Below are 20,524 nucleotides of genomic sequence, written 5' to 3' on the forward strand. Positions count from 1 at the left end.
CGAGTAAAAGAAGTGCAGACCTTCATACAGATCTTGCAGTATTTTCTGCTCTGCATGAAGTCTCACTGACTGACATTTAAATGATTTTAAAGGAAGCTCTGAAGATGAACAAACCTCTCTGAAAAAAGCAAAAACATAATGAGATTAAACACCTGTGTGGGTGTTTCCTGTGGTTACAGTGTGTAACTTTTATAATACTATCATTCAAGGCTAACGATGAAAGTAATTCCTAAATTAGAGTAATTTAGAATATTGTTACATCTCTAAATAAGATTTAATTTGGAAATGTCATATTCTGGACTTGCAGCCAAAAAACATGCAGATTTGAACCATTTAACTAAATACAGGATGTGCAGAGGGATGCAGAGAGTGCTATGCTGACTGGTGCACTGACAGAGTCACAGCAGTGTGATGTTGTCACCCTCAGTGGAAAAGCAAGCCTCGTCATCACCGGAGGCTCGTCAATGCAGAGAGATAGTGATGATATTCTGCAACAATCCCATACAGCCGGGGACCGTCCATCCTCCAAGATAACCATGCTTGTTCCAATAGGGCGGAGTGAATTCACTAGTTTCTTCATACTTCAGTCATCCACTCTGATAAGCAACACCAAAGTATCAATAGCAGAATAAGATATGTGACAGTGGTAGAAAAAAAATTGGTAAGTTTTTCATGGATGCTGCACAATTCACAAATGCATTGTCCTTACAATTGTGTTACTATTTATGGGCAAATAAGAGAAACATTGTTACAACAGAAATAAAATCAACCAACACAAAGTTAAGTTCTTTAGTGGTAATTTTATGAAAAGCAATGTTTTTAAGTTCCTTAAAAATAGAGAGGGTGTCAGTGTCCTGAATCCAAACTGGGAGAATTTAAAAGGAAGCCAGTACAGGAGAAGTCTGCTCCCTCTGCTCCCTGTCAGTACTCTCACTGTAACATTTTGGATCAACTGAAAGCTTTTCAGGGAGTTTTTAGGACATCCTGTTGACAGCGATTATAGATAGAAGTAATAAACGTATGAAGAAAAGCAGTCGTACACATTTATTTAATATGCATATTCAGGTTCAGATATTTTGGTAAACGGACTGGTTCTCACCCCGTTTATAGAATCACGTTTTTCCATGTTTAACTGAGCTGAGGTAGAGATTTGGAACAAGGTTGATATGCAAGGTTGTAAAACAGCGCCTGAAACTAGGTTAAAGAGAGAGGTGGTGATCAGCAAGCAGCAGTATGGATTCATGAGCAGAAGAAGCAATGAAAGGAACCTGGACCAGCACACATGTAAGCACAGCGAGACGGTGGTGAGGCAGATGGATCACACCAGAGATCAGCTCTGAATCTCCTCGTTCACAATGACCGGTTGATGCTCACAGATGAAATGTGAGCTGCAGTGAGAGTAGAGAGCCAGGAGAGGTGGAGGTACGTGCTGGCAAGAGGATCGCTTTCAAGGCTTGATCAACCTCCATCACTGCAGAGCAGCTTTTGTTACCCATGTTGTGTTCCCCAAAAAAGTCTTTTGTAGAATTCTGAAATGTACATTATTTTTAACCTGTGGCAGTTCAATACTTAACTTTGTACCATTTCAAGCTATTCGTTGGACGAATAACTGGAAACGTTTGCCTGGTATGCATCTACGCATGTACAAACAGATCTCCAGCTCTCTGTGGATGTACAGACACAAAAATAGTTTCTAAAACTCTTTATTTCATTAATCTGAAGTGAGATAACATTAATTATAGAAAATACCAACACAGTTAAGGCTCCCCTTTACATTTTTAAAACATTAGTATAAGGTACAAACCCCCCCAAAACAAACAGGTTTCAGTCCCACCACCCACAGAATCTACATTTCATTCATGAAAATGAGTAATGACACTTGGAGAAGGGAAATGCTCAAAGTCATTATTTGCTGTTCGAGTGTGGACCAACCAGTTTTATCATCACTGACTAAAAACAGGAGAAAGTGCAGCTTGACAACCATCAGGTTCAAATGACTCTGGTCTGAGCTCCAGAACCACAGCTCGTACTGTTACCAACATTACAGTTTTTCATAAATAAAAAACGCTGCACTGAACTTCACGAGCTGCATTTTGCTTCTCCCTCTCTCTCCATTGTTTGTTTGTCTGATCACAGAGTCAAGATATTCATTCAGACCAGCTTTATAAACAAGAGCAAAGTTATGGAAAACTACAGGCTGCCGTTTGTGACAGCATGTGTTTAACATAACACAACCACAGGCCTCGATAACTTTGTCCCACAGCCACAGAAAAAGTCATTGAGCAAACTTGCTTTAACTTTATGACACATTTAGACGGCCTTTATCCTTCGGCTTGGAGAGAGGAGGGGAAACAACCAGTAATGACAGAAGCAGCAAGCAAGCACATTTATGCCATGAGAAAAAGGGTCCTTCCCCACAAACTCCCCCACAGGTAGTCGTTATAACCTACAGACCCACAGCTACATGTGAACGATGAAATGCTTGCTGGTGTTGTCACCTGTAGGTGGAGTGCAAGATGTCACCTTGGTACCACAATTGAAAAAAACAAAAACAAATAAGCCGTCATTGTGAATCTGAACCTAAACCAAGTTTAGCTAAAGGTTACCAGAGAGCGAGGGAAATCCAGAGTGAGATGCAACAAGATGTGATCTCCTGTGTGAAGTCTGTGGGGTTTGTGATGTCACAGGATCTGCCTCCTCACAAATGCTTCCATAAATTAGCTCATTAAAACATTAATTATGAGTGAAGGACCGTCCAAAGGTCAACTCAACTCTAATCTTCAGTCAGAAGCTCCCAGACAGACACATGTAAGGAGCATCACACTCACATGACGAACAGCACAGCATCGTGCTCATCATTACAAGGAAACCTGGTATTGTTATGATCCATGACTGCAGTGATGACACAGTAGCACGTGTCTACCTTTTAGTGTAAAATAGCCTAAAGGCTGGAAACCGACGTTTCGCAGTGAACAAATTATTATTTCGACAGGACAACAGTGATAAGGATTTAACAGTGAGTAGTTTTAACTGCTGCCACGAGTGCAACCCACCCACCAAACAAAAACACTACACAGAGAAAACAGGACGGGTTTCTAAATCAACAGGAAATTTGTGCCGGTGTCAGCAGCTGGTAGTTATGAACCAAACTCGACTGTTTCTTCTGTGATGGGCTTGAACTCGTAGTTTCCTCTTCCATCCATGTGCAGATAATACTACAGGACAGATTCAGAAACACAGAGTGAGTGTGGGAAGGAGAGAAATGAAGAGACCAATTGGTTAAAACAGTAACATTTACCAATACAAAGAGATGTCGTTTACAACAGCAAAGAGATCAGTTACAAATGTAACCAAGTGTCAAATGGTTAGTTCTAGGTAACAGTAAGCACTAAGATCAGCATGTTTCTGAACACACATGAAGAAGAACTGGGATGTCCTTCACTATTCACAGACACAAAGGCTTAGTTTTCATTGGTTGACTACACTGCACAAACGAATGAGTAGTAATCCAATGAGACATCAAGGAGGCTCACAAGGACAAAGTCATCTTACGCCCCACTTAGTGGCTACAGTCATAAAAGCACAAAAATAGATGACAGCACCAGCACATCGTAGCATTGACCGTTTCACTGACGTTAGCATAACGGGGACAGAAAGGACCCGAGCCCAGCTTCAACCAATAGGATTCCTCCCTTCATGATCGCGACCAATAAGATCAAGAGACTCAGCGGCCAACATTACAGTGTGTGGCACATCATCTGGTACCAGTTCTTTCTTTCTTACTCTCTACAGTTTATCAACACTGAAAATCTTAATGACTCTGCTTTTAATCATAGTGAGTGGATGAGGGGTGAAGCTTTGGTGCCCCTGAAACAACAAACCACCCTGAATACAGTTTGTTTGAAGCCTTAATCACTGAACATAACAGAAGTGTCAGTCTGAACTGTGCACAGACTCACTGGTCCCAAATCTACACAAACACTATGAGTGGTCTGCTCAGCCTCAACCAATGAAGCAGAGCGCTGAAACAATAACAGGATCTGCACTTTGAATCATAAGAACAGAACATCCAGTCCTACCTCATGATGTTTCCACAGGGATTTCCTGTGAGACACAGTGAACAAGGTGATGCCCACCTGTTGAGATAAAAAACAAACCCCCTTTTAAAGAATACCATGGTGAGATTTCGCCACATCATCTCCAACCCTGCTGCAAAAGCTCATAGTGTGTTACGGCCCCAGCAGGGCCTCCTTTCAAATGGACCTTTTCATACAGCTGACTCCCATCAGCATTTAAAGGTACTTAAGGCCAGAGAAAGGTGAGCTCTAGTGCCAGAGAGCCTTGTTGGGTTGCAGTGACCTGTGTGGTGGTTGATTAACTACCTAACCCTTTGGACTTTTCAGTTTTTTGACCAACACCTCAGTTTTGTTGCTCTCTTTCTTTAAAGGCGATAGCAGCTTCTGTGTCTCTTTGAGTTTAGTTAGTAGTAGAAACATTAATAAAACCATTTTGCCTCCCTGTGCTTTTGTTACTTTCCCTCATCCCTGGACCTTTCAGAGGAACGTACCATTGTGGATGTTGGATGGTTTGATTTTATGTAGCGACCCCCTGACAGCTGATTCTTTGGGAAATGAAGATAAATATATTAGGTGGAGTTGTCCTTGACAACCTGTGTTGTGCTTGTTAATTAAAAGTTAAGAGCTGAGGTGAAGCTGCATGCTCAGAACTGGCTGAGCCCTCTGAGGAGGTCGTTCTGGATTCAGTGACTTGACAGCTTCATTTTAGACTGACAACAGTTGTTATTCTGAAAGCAATGAACTCAGATCAAGGTCAGTCCCTGACATCACTGAGAAGTCAAATATTTAACTGTTCAGTTTCTGTAAACAGGGAAACTTCTAGAAACGAATGAATTCCAAGATGCACTTTGATATGACTGACTGAATAAATGAGTGACAGACAGATTAAACTGGACGGGAGGAGTCGTGCCAGTGAGCAGGTTCACATAATTAGTCACTCTATAACCGGCCCCAGTTCAGCAGAAAGTTTTCTAGAACTGAAAACCCAGAGCCCCCCCAACAAATGTGGAACCAGATGTAAACAAATGTGCTCATGTGCTATATTTATGTATATTCAAAGACATACCGTCCTGCAATGGGTGTAGATGTAATCCTCAACATCCACACTCACTGCACTGGTGCACTCATCCAGGATAGCAAACTGGGGCTTGTGGTAGAACAGTCTGGCCATCTATGTAAAGAAATAGATGTGTTAGGTAAGTTAGTCACTGCTGTTCCAAAAGTTGACCATTTCACTGAAAAGGATACTCAAATCAACAGCCACAGAGCAACTTCAGCATCACACTGCAGGTTTAGGTGTGAGAATAAAGCGCTCCTTCAAATGTGTCTGTTAGCAAGCAGAGAAGGGCTTGCAGACCCGACCCCGCAGAGGGTGAAAGCCCAAACTTCATGCATCTGCCAAACCATGACTGGTTGGGCCAGAAAAACAAAGGAGCGACAGTAGAGGTGACAGTGAATGAGGGAACCACACTGGCTGCAGCGTACAGTTCATTTTTAAACACATGCTTCCTCGGACATGATCAGTTTGAGACATGGAGGCAGTGTGTCAGTCTGATGGACCCACAATAGATGAGCCATTCCCTCACTGCCAGCATACTGCAGTGAGGGAATGGCTATAAATAAAGAAAGGCCTGAAGAGTTTAACACATGTCTATGGCTGTTCAGCATAAATAGGCTGGTGTGAGTGAGTCCTTACAGCCATTCTCTGTTTTTCCCCTCCACTGAGAACATCCATCCAGTCCTGGACAGTATCCCAGCTGCCCTCCCGGTCCAGGATGTGACCCAGCTGAACATTATCCAGGTATTCCTTCAGCACCTGTACACAAATATAGAGTCATACACACATACACAGTGACAGTGTGGAGGAAGTCTGCTGTGTCGTACCTGATCAGAGATGCCTTTTCTTTTTTGTTCTTCATGGGTGTCGGGGTAAATGACTTGGTCCCTCAGAGAACCCAGAGTCATGTAGGGTCTCTGGACAGAAACAGAGGAGGACTTGAATTTCTAAAGGGATGCATTAATGCCTGTGCTTGTGTTTTCCAAGCTGATCCTGAAACATGTGTCGTGGGTAACATCTCAGCAGAGACCTACACTACAAAGCAGTATTTGGGCATGAAATGAGCTCTGTTTAGATACAGGAGGCTTTAACAAACTAACGTGCTCCTGGTGAACAGGGAGGTTGTGAAAAGTGCAGGAAGCCGGCGAGACTCTGGAGTACTCTATACATAAACTCTGTGACAGTCTTGTGTTTTATCCCGTCTCATTTTTAGAGACCATCTTCCTCAACCTGAATCAGAGTTAGAGTTAGCCTAACCCAGACCAAAGCTCTGGGTTAGGCTAACACATGAGTACTTACTGAGGTCACCTCTTCAGGAGGTGATCCTGAAGATTCTCACCTGTGGGACATAGAAAAGCTTCCCTCTCTCAGGTTTTGTCAGATGCCCACCAAACAGAGGCCACAGCTAAAACACAATGAAACAAATCCACATTATAAACTCAGCTTGAGATGAAACTGATTACTGATGGTGCAGCCCTACCTCTCCCAGCACTCTGAACAGGGAGCTCTTCCCACAGCCATTGGGTCCACACACAAGAACATTAGTGCCAGACTTCACCTTCAGAAAAGAGAGAACAGCATCTACACAAAGTCTCATTAAACATCAAAACACAGGGGACAAAGCTATCTGAGCCCAGGCTGATCTCATGTCACAGTAGACAGTATCACACATACATCCAGCCCGATGCTGGACATGAAAGTTTGAACTGTATCTGCACACCACTGAGTGAAACAAGTATTTGAGCCTAAAACATGTCTTAGTACTCGATGGAGATGAGGTAATGTAAAGTACACTTTACTTCAAACGTAAGATTTCTGATCAAGAGGTCTCCATTGGGTGTTGCTAGGGGAGTATTCTCAAATCTGCAAAGGAGAGGAAAACATAAATCACACTCGATATCGTACTGACGAAGAACAAAGTGAAACCACACAAACAAATCCAGCACATACTTGATTAGGTTGTCTTTGTTAATAATTTGACCACTGCCCGGGACCAGAACCAGTTTCTCTGCAGCATCTGCTTCTAAACACAGCGGAAAAAACAAATGATGATGGCAGCTGTCGGAAATCCACTTCATAGTACAATCAGGAATCATGCGTACCCTTCTCCTGCTGGGACACCATGGTGCGCTCGTATTTGCCAGCATTTAGGTCCTTGAGCACCTTCATCAGTTCAACGATACGAGCCGTGAACCTGTCAGGGGCACACGTCAATTCAACAGATCCTCAGTGAACAGCACACCAGCTGTGCTTTGTTCTACAACTGGAAACACACTACACAACCCAGACAGCCAGAGCTCATCATGCTAATGCTGACAGCAGACTGTTGGGCCACCAGTAACAAGCAGCTACAGCCAGGCCCTGAAATCACTGGCCTGCCAGAGTTTAGCTTATTTTCATTAGTAAAGAAAGTGTCAGGTCAGAACTAGAAACTAAGAACAGACTGGAAAGAAAGCAAACGTAGGACATTCCCATTATTATCCATTTAAAGATGAGCAGTCAAATCTAAGCTCTAAAGAAATACTGGCTCAAAGCACAGCCTGCCAGTCCCCACAGCTCTCCTTCTGCAACACTCACCCTGAGAGCCGGCTCATCTCTCGGCCAGCCAGAACAATCCTGCCCAGGGCCTGGGACATTCTCAGCAGCATCCTGCCGCTCTGGTAGTAGTCCTACGAACACCAATCAGTCAAACCTCAAAGCCCAAACATTACTACAGCATTACAGTATTTTGTAAGTTCATCATGGTTAAAGCGGTTTTCCTGCTGTACGTCCTGACTGCAGCATAAACATACACTTTAAAAAAAAAAAAAAGCATTAAATCTATGTGTGAAAACTAATTATGCTGGACGCCTAACATGAGGACTGAAGGGACGCCACATTGTTGGATGGAAATGAAAATGATCAGCCTACAGAGGGCCGAGTTCAAAGACACCCTGAAAAATCAGGGCTTGGAATCAATCATGGACCCTTTCACAGATCTGGAATCAGTCGTCACGGAGCTCCTGGACAGTCGGAGGCGGAGCCTGGCAGCAGCAGACAGACTGAAACATCCCAGCGATGTTCTGATTTAGGTCAGATCACGGAGCCATTCATCCTCCAGATACTCCACACTGTTGCCGTAGGAGGCTGGACACACCAGTGGGAATTCCCATTCCATGATCCATATCACTTATCAATTCAATGCCTCTCTCATTGGCTCCGCTCTGAGAGTCAACAGCATCGCAGCATAGTGTGGAATATAATTGCATGCTGTATTTCCCCCCTTTGCTGTGATCAGTGTTAGAGTTGGTGCTCTAAAGTGTAATGCATCACACATATTGCACAGACGTGCTTACTTTAAAGTAGTCCTGTTTGTTACATATGGCAAAATGACCTGAAACGCATCCTTTCATAGTTACCATTGAATATAAACCCACAGGTCTGCAGTGCCACACACCAACAAACCTCCATCAGGACACACGTGAGCAGAAACAGGCTGCAGCCTGACTGCTCATCAGTTTGTTACCTGTGGAAGTTCAGGGTCTGGCTGTTCGGCTCAGGTCTGCAGTCGCTCAGTTAGCCAGGTGCATGTCAACCCCAGCCCAACAGCTAGGTTGGTGTTAGCATTAGCATGCTGTCTGTGCAGGTGCTTGTAAAGAGCTGAAGTTGTGTTAGCAGCAGAATGTATATTTGTCCCTGTCCTGGATGCAGTTTGCCCTTTACCATCACTCTCTTATCTTTGTTGCACAAAAGCAAGAAAGTCATGTTCACATCCACGCTGCAGACTGCAGCACGATTCTGCTCCTCGTGGCACTTGTGCTGCAACTGATTTCAGTTCAAGTGCAAGTGGAACCGATGAGCAATAGACAGGCAGACTAACAACTCCAAGGAATTCATCTACTGGGAAGCCACAGCATCTTCTAGTGGGCTGTGTGGAGCCTGACTGGCATTTGCCACAGAATACCAAAACTGACAGGTCCACTGGCACCGTGGAGTTTTCACAGGTGACAGCATGTTCACCCTGAGCATATGTGACAGAAATGAAGGATCTGGAGCTGTGGAGGATGCTAGGCTCAGCATGACAACGCTTGTTGGTGGGTGAGTGATGGTGGGAGGAGACCATCAGGTACACACAGACCTCGACTGCCATTTGGTATTAGGATGACGCCCATCGTCTGATTGCTGCTGTCAGAACTTCTGGTGCCCGATTATGACAGACCTCATGTATGCAGGCAGTTCCTGGAGAACAAAGGAACCAATACCACTGACTGGTTCCCACGATCACCTGACCCAAACTCAATGTAACAGCTGTTCATTCCGTCTGATGCTGCCAGGTTACACCTCAGACTGTACCTGTACCTCCTGCTGCCAGAGTAATATTAGAGGACATTAAAGCCCACCAGCTGGAAAAGTCAAGGTTCTTAGAGCGATGCTGACAGAAGCCCTGGTTTCACAAACACAGTTCATTATTACATTAATAGAATATATTTGTAATCTAGATTCATCACAGCTTTAACAAATGTCAGCATGGATTTATAAAGTATTCTTTTAAACACATGTTAAGTTACAGTACAGCTCTCCACACACCGCTCACCTCCAGCAGCTCCGAGTGTGTGCTGTGTGTGTGCCGTGGATGGGAAAGGTTCAGGAACGGCCGGCTAACCACCAGATATCCCACCACGGTGGCCAGATCTGCAAAGGAACAGCATGTGCACACACAGGACACACTTTATGTTCTTGGGTTGAATTTGATGAAAATGGCTTCCTTCTGTCAGTTACAGACTGTTACTGATGCTTGTTGGAGGATTGGACGAGGAGGACGTCAGCAAAACAACAACTACTTACACTTAGCAATGATACTGTCCACGACGCCCATAGAGAACCGGAAGAAGATGAAGTCATGCAGGTGGTTCACCTGGAAGAAGACATGCACCTTTGATACAGTCTGGATTACACTTCCATATTCACTCATAGTTACCAGGAACTGGAGATTTTTCCTGCTTTACTGGTTTCATCCTTCAAAAACAAAATGTTTGCATCTTCTAAGTTTCTCTACATGAGTACTTACTGAGGTCAAGCACACAGTCCCTCAGCCTGGGCTAAACCCAGGGTTACCTAAAAATGGTACTCACCAGTTTCTGGAAAATGCTATGAATGGTCTGTTTTTCCCTCTTGTTTCCATTGTAGAAGGCGATCTCCTCACTAATGAGAAAATAAATCATTAACAAACACACCAAACCTACACAGTAACAGACGAGTTACTGACAGGTTTACCTGTTGGTGATGAGGCGAGAGTTCACATAGCGGTACTCTCCCTCGTAACGCTGCTCAGTCACGGTCATCTTGCCTACTGGCCTCCTTAATCTGGTCAGGAACAGACCTGAGATCAGCAGGTAGACCATCATGGTGGCTGGACCCTAGGTGATGATGAATAAAGAGACACCAGTACACCCGAGCTTAAGATGTGCCCGCGTCAAACAATGAGAAGACTTAACAGATGTAGTAAGGAGGTGGACCCACACCCTCACTGAAGGAAATATCCTGGTCAAAAATGACTTACTTTAGTACTATTGGAGGCCAAGGTAATGCCACCTGAAGTCTGGTTAGACACGTTTTTTCTAAAGACTGGTACAACACAGTAGCATAACCTCGGGATTGTTTGAATTCAGAGGGAGAACTTTAGGTGTTTATGTTGGACCAGACAGCGATCCACCCACCGACCTTCAGCCATCCCAGGCTTTTGACCAAGCTCTGTCCTCCAATGCACATATTAAAGAAACATACACATTGACCTTCCCTTCTTTAGGCGTCTGTCAGAAAGAGTTGAAGCGTGTCTTTGTGGAAGCACATAATGGGAGCTGTGGTAACGCACAACAGAGTCAAACTGTGGAAGAAAGCTGTGTGAGGCTGGTCCAGCACACATGTACACAGATAGGTTCAAGCATCAGCTCTGATTCTCTTGTTGGACAGGTTGATGGAGGAGATGGAGATGTCAGGGTGGGGTGATTTGTAGCAGAGGGATAGCAGAAAGAAAGGGAAGCGTTTCATGATGAGGAGGAAAGTGATTTCTGCTGACTCAGGAGTCAAGCCTACAGCTGACAGTGCTGATCACAGAGATCTCCTGAGAACCAACAGGAATCATTAGTGGACACGCAGTCCATCTGGAAAGTACTCATTGTACTTGTTCCATCCCAAAATAAAAAGATATTTCTTGGAAACTGATGAATCAACTTGCTTACCTGGGCACCAATGGCACTTGTCAGTTTGAAGATGTAAAGGCCAATATCTAACAGAGGCTGCAGGACACAAACAGGAAAACCAGAGTTAAAAACAGGGAAACACCACAGGAGGCCTCACGAGTCCAGAGCTGCTGTGGTTTTAACAGAGACACCAAACAGAAGGTAACAGCTGTAGTTACAGACGCACAAACATGTCCAGCACAGAAAGGCCCCGCCCACGTGGTGGAGTGCTGCCCCCAACACTAGGGCAGGGCGATATGGCCAAAAATATTTATCACGATATATTTGAAAATTTGCGATAACGATATAACTGACGCGAGACAAAATACTTTTTTCACTTAAACAAGCAGCTGTTTTTTATGTGCATTAAAGCTGTACAACAATGTAACAGTGCAAATGCAAATTCCTCGCTGACAGTTTAACCAAAAGACATTTCCAGTGGAAACGGGCTGACATATCCTGAGCATAACCATGTATAATATCACTGAAGTTAAAAAGAGGTGCTTTGCAACATGAAACTGCAGCGTGCCAAATAAAAAAGTCAAATACGTATTTTTCAGACCATAAGGTGCACGGGATTATAAAACCAAACAGTCAGATAAGTCAAACTTTACTCAGTCTTCTTGCTTCCTGCACTTTGTACCATTGATTCATTAATGTTGAATTCTCTCACAGCTGCTCTAGTCCCATGTTCTACTGCGCCACTGATAGAGTTTAAAATCCACTTCATACGCACGTCTCTTAACAGGAGCCATTTTGGGCTTGTTACACACACACACACACACACACACACACACACACACACACACACACACCTGTAATATCACATTGAAGCACAGTACGTATCGCTCCGCGAGGCTTCTGACTACGGCAGCCGTAATGCTCCGACAATCCATCATGCCGTGCAGCTTCATAGCTTACCAAAGTCGGACTAAAATATTTTGACGCATTTCTGAGCACCGTGTAGCACATAACATCAGTTCAAGGTCAGTAAGCACAACCAGAATTCATACATAAGGCGCACTGTCGATTTTTGAGAAAATCAAAGGATTGATTTTAAGTGTGCTTTATTTTGTGAAAACAAACGGTAATAACGACGGCCCGCTTGCATGTTCTACAAAAATACGCTTTGGTGTGTATCTGAGGGAGAAAAACTCAGCCAGTTCTGCACATTATACCAGTATTACGGTGAATGGTATGATATGGCCCAGCCCTACCCACCACACTGCTGCACCCTCAGCCTCCTGGTAGGCACACCTCTGCTATTGATTTAAAAACCAGGTGACGATCTTGTTAAATTATTGCAGTCAGAGGTTTTTAGCACATATCCATAATATAAATTTGACTCTCCTGTGTCGCCTTGTTCTCCATCCACCCGCCCCACGGGGTGATGATACTCTGATGTGTACAGTGTATTTACATCCCACTCTGGCCGAATTACACCTGCATGATGGGGGAGTGCAGCTGTGTGTCAGTATACTGACTGATCTGATTTATCATTAACATGTATAGGAGTACCTTGCTGACGTTGGAGTACAGATCCACCACGCTGTTGCAGAATTTCTCCACATCCTGTGTCAGCAGCTGGTCTGCGTTGGCTACACGGTTGTCCAAGTTTCCCATTTTGTAGTAAGTGTAACCTCTAAAGAAGCAGGAAACAGAGTGAAGCAACCAACACATGTCCCAATCACACAACAGATCTAATTCACTAAGAGTTGGGTTAGAGTCCCTGTGATGGAAAAAAGGGTTGATACTGTTTGCTTTGGCTCTCCTTTGAAGTGTTACATCTGCAGGGTCAAAGTTCAGTAGTGACGAGCTGATAGTAGCAAAAAAAGAAAAAGCTGCACCTAGGGCTGCTCATTTAATCGAATTTTAATCTCGATTACGATCTGGGTTTTCAACGATCATCAAAAATGACTGAGCCGATTATTAGCACCTCCCTCGTGCTTTACTCTCGCGCTGCTCCGTGTGGCAAATCGAGCGCACCTCTCTGCGTTTCGAACACGCGTCACAACAATTAAGAGGACCCCAGGGAAGCTCGGAAAGCTAAGCAGAAGTTATTTGGAGAGGAGAGGATAATGGCTGCTGAAGAAAGAATGCCGTTGGTTGAAAAGAGGTAAAACGACTTCAGTGGTGTGGAAACCAATGTTCCCTCTAAACTGCGCACGTGCGCAATTGCGCACTGCTGGCACGGTCTCTGCGCACAGAAAATCTGCGTTGCGCACAAAAAAAAAATCTAACCTGAATTGAAATTAAAATTAAAACTTTAACAATCCTGTTTTGCAGTGTTAGTCAGTGAGTGACTGGCTGCTCCTGTATGGGATTAGAACGATGCCACCTTATCCCATAGTCCAGCCAATGATGCGATTCACATTCGTATATACGCAGCTAATCAACGTCGCTGACAGGCTATGACAGCGTCCTTATGTGCCGACACCGGTGTTTTAGCTAGCAAAGCGGCGTGGCTGATGTGCAGTGAAGCCACGCTAATGACAATGTGTCCAACCATTGGAGATGTGAGCAGGACAGACGGAACAATTGACGGACAAAGTGTGGACTTTATACCAGTTTTTAAATTGTGTTGATCGGCCACGTAAAACCAGAGTTATGATAAAAATATCTGCAATGTTTGGTTTTCTTCCTGAATACTATCGTTGTTTATATTTACTGCGGGAAGAAACGGTAAAAACGGCGTTTTATAAGGAAAACGCTCGAAAGCCTGTGAGCAAAAACAAAACCAAACCCCCCCCACCCTTTCCTATTGGTCGAAAAATGTACCGTGTCGACCAATCAAAAAATGGTATGGCAACGTGGCATCTAGTTGTTAAGAAATGGGGGGAAGTTTTAGGAGTGACGGCGGTGTTCTGAGATGTGAGAGATTTGAGACGTTTAGCGCAAATCTTGTGTAGTTAGTGTGTAGTTAGTGTGTAGTGTAGTTTTGTTGTGTGTGTCAGAACAATGAGGCGGCTGCTGAATGTTACAGGTGTTACAGCAGTGATACATCTCCTGTTGTCAGGCCTGCAGGTATCAGGCTGTTGTTCTCCTTTATCTCATAGTGGACAGAAATTAGTTTTTGGAGTGGCACAAATAATTTGTGTGGCATCAGATTTGATGCAGAACAGCTGATTGTTCTGTAAATAGTTTGAAATGTTTATTTAAAAACGCCTTGGCTGCAGTAAAAAAAATAAATAGCTGCAAAAAACTTTGTTGTTTGCCAAACTGAGTTACTTTTTTGAAGAAGTAACTATATAATTAATTGCCCAACATTGGTCATTATATACTGTATTTGGCAGACAGAGAGTTACAGACTCTCTCTCAGACCACAGACTCATAATACAAGTCAGAGCTTTATGAAAAAAAAGAAAAGAAAGAAAGTTGTGTTTTCAAAATTGGAGTTCAAGTTATTTTTACTTCCAATAGTGTTAACATACTACACAGGTCATGAACAGGATTTTTTAAATTTTCATTGTAAGTGGGCTAAAGCAGTTAATTAAAAGTCGTCTAACATAAATGTAAATGCTGTGATTTGATTATTTTAATAAACCATGTAACTTGGATGGATTAGATGCTGGCGTGACCACAGTGCACACGTCTGATGTCGCTCACAGTGGTCCAAGGGACGCTCAGGGAGTTTGTGTGTTCGCTCAGACACATGAAAGATTTGAGGGAACATTGGTGGAAACATTATGGGTTCGCGGAGTCAGACGTGGATCAAATATTGTGCAGTATTTTGAAGTTCACTAAACATAGATGTTTACATTTTTCATTTATTTTTTATATTGCAAACATTTGCACTGTAATCAGTATTTGCACACTATTTTATATTATTTTTTGACAATCTTTAAAGCCATTATTCAATACATTGTTATTGTTAAATAAATATCGTCAAATAATCCAGATCTCAATTTCAGTGAAAATAATCGTGATTATCATTTTTGCCATAATCGAGCAGCCCTAGCTGCACCCACACAGGCACAGCTTACATGCATGTTCCAGGTGTTGGTGTCAGTGACCACAGGGAGACAGAGAGGCTTCAACACAACAGCCAAAACTGACACCGTCTCACATTTGTTTCTCAGATTTAGCAAACAAAGCCACTCGTTTCATTTGAAATTGTAGTTCAACTTGAAATACACCAGCCTAACCATGCTGCTCTCAATGCACCTGTCTCACAGGCACTGAAGGTGAAACCCTCTGGACATGATGAGCACAGTATTACTGGTGTACTTACTGCAGGTACTGGTTGTAGAGATGGTGGGTTAGCCTCTCACGAAACCTCAGCTTCAGCTCATTCAGACCAAACTTTAGGAAGTTGTTCACCAAGGATATCTGGAAACAGCCAGTCACACATTAAAAGAAAGCTCCCAGGAGAACAGCGTGGCAATAACAAAGCTAGAGCTGCTATGGTGACCACCCACAGTTACTGGCAAAGGCTACGGAGCAAACTAGCATGATTTCATGAAAGCCATGCAAACTAAACAACACAATCAGCCTGGGAAGAGTCAATGCTCAGTTTATGTCAGTATGATAATTACACCAATTTCTGTGCCATAGAGCTCAACCATGAAAAGCAGTCAGTCACACAGCTGCACAGGCATTCATTCACACTGTTAGCGAAGCAGAATCATGGTAGTGTGTGTTTTTGGTTTTAAATGGAATTATTTGTCATTCCAACAAAGATGTGGGAGCATGAACTACAGATGGACATGAAATCAACGTTGGAGTGTCACAAACCTCAGGAGTTCAGAGTTCACACTTACAATTGGCATGAATTCAATAAACTTCAACAAGCAGATCTTGAAATCTTTAGTCGAACGACCAATAATTGCACTGCAAACCACAACAAGAACAAAGATGAGCAAACAAAGCCAAGGTCAGAGACAAACACTGAAGCTTGCTGTGTGCAATTTATGATGTGATACGACACAAACAGAAGGACGGTGGGATCCTGACACGGAGCAACACTATTCAATCTATGCATTTCCATGTTATTAGCTGCTGTGCACTGGACTATAGAGGGCCACCGACTCCAAAGGCTTTACTGTACCACGGCTGACGTACAGTGGCTAGTGGCATTAAATTGGATTTGTTACATACATTACAAATATTTGTCAGATCCACCTAATCGCACAAAAAAAATTAAAAAAATATCGCAACCCATACCCAAGTGCAGTGTGTGTGTGCTCGTAATTCAAAATCTGCACCAATATCAAATCTATAAGCAACAGTACTTCAGTCAAACAGCTAGACGATGCTCTTGGTCAGTTGGCTCTCTGAAAACTCCTCAGTGACTCCTGGATCAAACCATGACGCTCTCCCTGCTGCTGCCACCATGAAGAAATGGATCGAACCACAGTCTCGGTCTTTTCTTGCTTAGAAGCATCAGGCCCAGCTCGCTCTCCTGGGGTTTCTCACATTTGCAGAGTGTACATAGAACAAGTCTGCATTTGAATAATTCTCAGCTTCAGTCGCTTCTTAACAATGCAGCGTGCGACGGCTTTCACTGCTCCTAAAAAGATGTTCTCAGCCAGCAGTTTCTCATCAGATACAATCTGTGACCGGCGGCACTCGTACGCAGCGCTTTGTGTGCTAGGGTCACATGATACATGAAACGGCCCTTCTGAACGCACACAGTATCTGAAGCAGAACAAGTTCATACTACACGTCATGTCTGATCAGCTGCAGGCCGAGCCTGCTGATTCAGAGACAGCCGGCTGTGCTGCTCATTACTCTGACATGTACAATCAGACTGACACAGGCTGCTTCCAAACCAGGAGTAACAAGGCACAAGCACACACTGAATAGCATTCCAGTTAATCTATGCCAAGATGTTACACATTACCATGATGACCACAGGTCAGTGTTTTACCTCAAAAGGAAAGCAGACCTCACACAAAGCACAACAACTCCAAAGCAGATGTTAAAACTACCATGTTAATGGCTTCCCCACTTCTAATACAAGCACTTGTTGACAGTTACCCCTGGTATGACTGATATGTAGGAAAAAAAGTGCCTGTTGAATAGAGAGCTGTCTCTGCTTATAATACCACTGTGAAGAATCAAAACAAAGTTCATCAATTCCTGTAAAGACAGCAAAGCAAAATCAACGTTACATTTTCAAACTTTCATTCTGTGACTAGCAGCAGAGAAACCCGGGAACGCCACATGCAAGGTAGGGCATCAGCATCAGTGATATACACTACCCCACCCCCCATACATAGATTTATCATCTTTGTTGTGTCGTCTGATTTACTTTTGTAACAAAAACAAACATCTTATCTTAAACACTGAAGCCTGACCTTTCGATCATGGTCCCATTCTGGATCATCCACACATCACAGTAGGTTCTGGCCACCAACATGGCAGCAATAAAAATAAGGTAGCCAGCCTGTGGAGGAGAGGGGAAACAGCGCCCACAGTTAGTGGAGTGTGTAAAAGACTGCAGTCAATCACAGTTGTTTATTATCCTACCTTTGACTCTGCTCATATCTAATGAACTGATGAGATAAGACGAGAAGAAACCAGGAGCAGCCATGTGGCTGCGACCTTGACTTGTGGAGTTATTGTTTCTGTGTCAAAGGGCTCTGCTGCACACGCAATCAGAGTAACGGTTTGGAAACAGTTTCCAAGTATCTTTGAACCATTACCAGATACCAATGTTTTATGGTTGGCCCAGTCATCACTGGTCAAATAGGTGAAAGGCAAATGGACCTCAGTAATTAGGGCTGTCACAAAACTAGAATTTCAAATGTAATACCAATAACCATGAAAATGTCAGAGAGCAGCCAATCTAACACCACGGGGAGGGAAACACAGGCACAAGTACTTTTAAATGGGAGGACTGGCAACATGTGTCTTCAACATTAATGCTGACCAGAAGGAAGCAAAGATGAAGTGTTGGTATCACTACGATCTTATTATCAGGTAATTACTGTCCAAGTATCATATTTATACACATGCTGTCCACACCTGCTGTGTTTATTTCACTTAAAAATATGTGAAGATGTGAACACAGTAACCTCACTGTGACACGAACCAAAGCCGGAGCCATGGACGTTGTGTATTGTGGGATCCGGCAAGGTACTATAGATATGTGAGGGTCTGTATGGGCTAGCAAGCAAGCTGTGAAATTCTCCATGTTCTCCTGTAGTTGAGAACACAACACCATCGTCCTGAACTAACCTTTGTTGCTCCCACTGCAGACAGATTTGGATTTTTCTGTGTGAAAACAAACCAAACTATGGGGACCAGCTACACATGCAGCAACTGATACAGACCAGAGTAAAAGAACTATAGGTGTGAAAACACCAAGTCATCAACTACATATTGGAAGCTGTGATCTCAGCTCACGGCAGATAAGATGGGCACCGAGCCCTGGTAGGGTAATGGCTCTTCAGTCTCTGGTCCTTAGAAAGAAGGAACCAGGATGTGCTCACAAAGCAGTCAAGGCTTGTTTTTTACACTGTACTGGCTTTTCTGCTATTTTTTTAGAATAAAGGATGCAGTGTGTTTTTCCCCCTGATAATCATTTAACAGCGATCAGAAGAAATGTACAGCATGTCTACACTGGCGTGATGAAAGAACTGTCCACTGCCCTGGAATCTAACAAAAGCACATATATGAATAAATAAGAGAGCAGTGAGTGCAGGCAGTGTAACAGCTTGGTTCAAGTCTACTCGCTTGTCTTCACATCTTACCTCCATGCAGAAAACGCGAGGCACCAAGACCCGGAGAATCCGGAGGATCCGGAGAAAGAAAACTTTGTCCACAGCTGCCCGATCTTTTTTGCCATCCTTCTACATGAAGAGGTACAGACAAGAATTAAAGCAATTGCACCAAACTAAGTATTATGTAGACTTTGGACACTTTAAACATTCAGGTCAGGGTGTTTCAACATACCTGCGTGTTCAGCACCAGATCTGAGCTTCCTCTGAAAAAGACGGGGTTGAACGATTATCAGAAACACGCTGTTAACAGTGGCCTCCCCTGCCATACTGTAGCATGAGGCCCATTTACGGGATTCACACAGGGACTACAACCTCCGCCTTCACCGCCTCAGAGCAGTGTTACTTCTGTAAGCTTTCCCACAATTAACATTACTCACTTCACCTGCCAGCGGGTTTAATGTTGTTGTGGCTGACAGATAACTACACACACTACCTTATTAAATTATACACACACACACACACAACTTTGGCTGACAGTACGACATTTCTTAGAAAGATATAGTAGAAGACACCAAGCCACAGATTTGACAACTAAGTCGTTTCCCAGTCAGCCCAGTCATGGGTTTACGACAGTGTGTCAGGAACACACGTTACTTCTGTTTGTGTTGGGATGTATGCCGACCGAAACAAGAGGGCCCCAAAGTGCACACAGAAAACGTGCCTGCTTAGAAAACCTGAGGGAGACTCGGGAGCACCGAGGCAGCGGCAGGTCGCAGTCACCTGTCAGCATGAGCTGCTAGCCGCTCCTAAGTAGCATGACAGTCGTCGCAAACTGCTGACAACCAGCTACTGAGCGACACATAACAGCAGCCACTTACCTATTTGACTTGGTCCGCTTCCTGTGCTTCAGCAGGACTAACACAAACAAAATGCTGCCCGCTATGGAGGAGTTCCTAGCTGTCAGATATTTACTGAAACCCGCCATGACTGGGACACAACGACCGGCCTGCTCCCCACGGTCTTTCGGTCGAAGTCTTCTGCTTCTTCTTCTTCTTCTTTTTCTTGTGCTTCGGCTTCTTCTTCCTCATCGGCGGCTGACAACAAGTATAGAGATGCATTACTGCCACCTACCTGTGGCTACAATACTACTACTACTACTAATAATAATAATAATAGTAAATTGTCATTATTATTATGTATCTATTTTTACTTTGACACGTCAAGTACAAATGCATATACGAATGAATGAATTGCCAAAGAGATCAGTAACAATGAATTTAAACACGAAAACAGAGTCAGTGAATAAATGTACATCCAAAAAACACACAAATATCTATCATATCTAAATAACTATGCAAAAAATAAGCATGTGAACGAAGTGTAATATTAAATAAAAGCTGCACTTACTTTACAATAGCATATGTTTTTTTGTGTTTTTTTCATTTTAAAGTACCTGTAAAGTTTTTTATATATAAGTTAAATTATAACTTAAATTAGCTCAATTAG

At 43.4% G+C, this 20,524-nt stretch overlaps 1 protein-coding gene across 1 annotated transcript; it reads right to left on the reverse strand.

Annotated features, from left to right (window-relative positions):
- Positions 1–1,687: 1,687 nt before the first annotated feature.
- Positions 1,688–20,085, reverse strand: abcd3a (ATP-binding cassette, sub-family D (ALD), member 3a). The gene is made up of 23 exons (XM_003457519.4): positions 19,897–20,085; positions 19,251–19,281; positions 19,049–19,147; positions 17,651–17,739; positions 16,112–16,181; positions 15,583–15,680; positions 12,870–12,993; positions 11,352–11,408; positions 10,387–10,529; positions 10,245–10,314; positions 9,958–10,027; positions 9,707–9,804; positions 7,711–7,802; positions 7,236–7,327; positions 7,084–7,156; positions 6,933–6,996; positions 6,614–6,691; positions 6,473–6,538; positions 5,961–6,050; positions 5,773–5,892; positions 5,143–5,247; positions 4,080–4,136; positions 1,688–3,215 (listed from the first exon to the last, which is right to left on the reverse strand). The coding sequence occupies exons 1-23, from the start codon at positions 20,001–20,003 to the stop codon at positions 3,138–3,140; spliced, it is 1,971 nt and encodes a 656-aa protein (XP_003457567.1). The 5' UTR covers positions 20,004–20,085; the 3' UTR covers positions 1,688–3,137.
- Between the last annotated feature and the right edge of the window lie 439 nt (positions 20,086–20,524).

Source organism: Oreochromis niloticus, linkage group LG9 (genome assembly GCF_001858045.2).
Source record: "Oreochromis niloticus isolate F11D_XX linkage group LG9, O_niloticus_UMD_NMBU, whole genome shotgun sequence".
In the NCBI taxonomy this organism is placed as follows: domain Eukaryota; kingdom Metazoa; phylum Chordata; class Actinopteri; order Cichliformes; family Cichlidae; genus Oreochromis; species Oreochromis niloticus.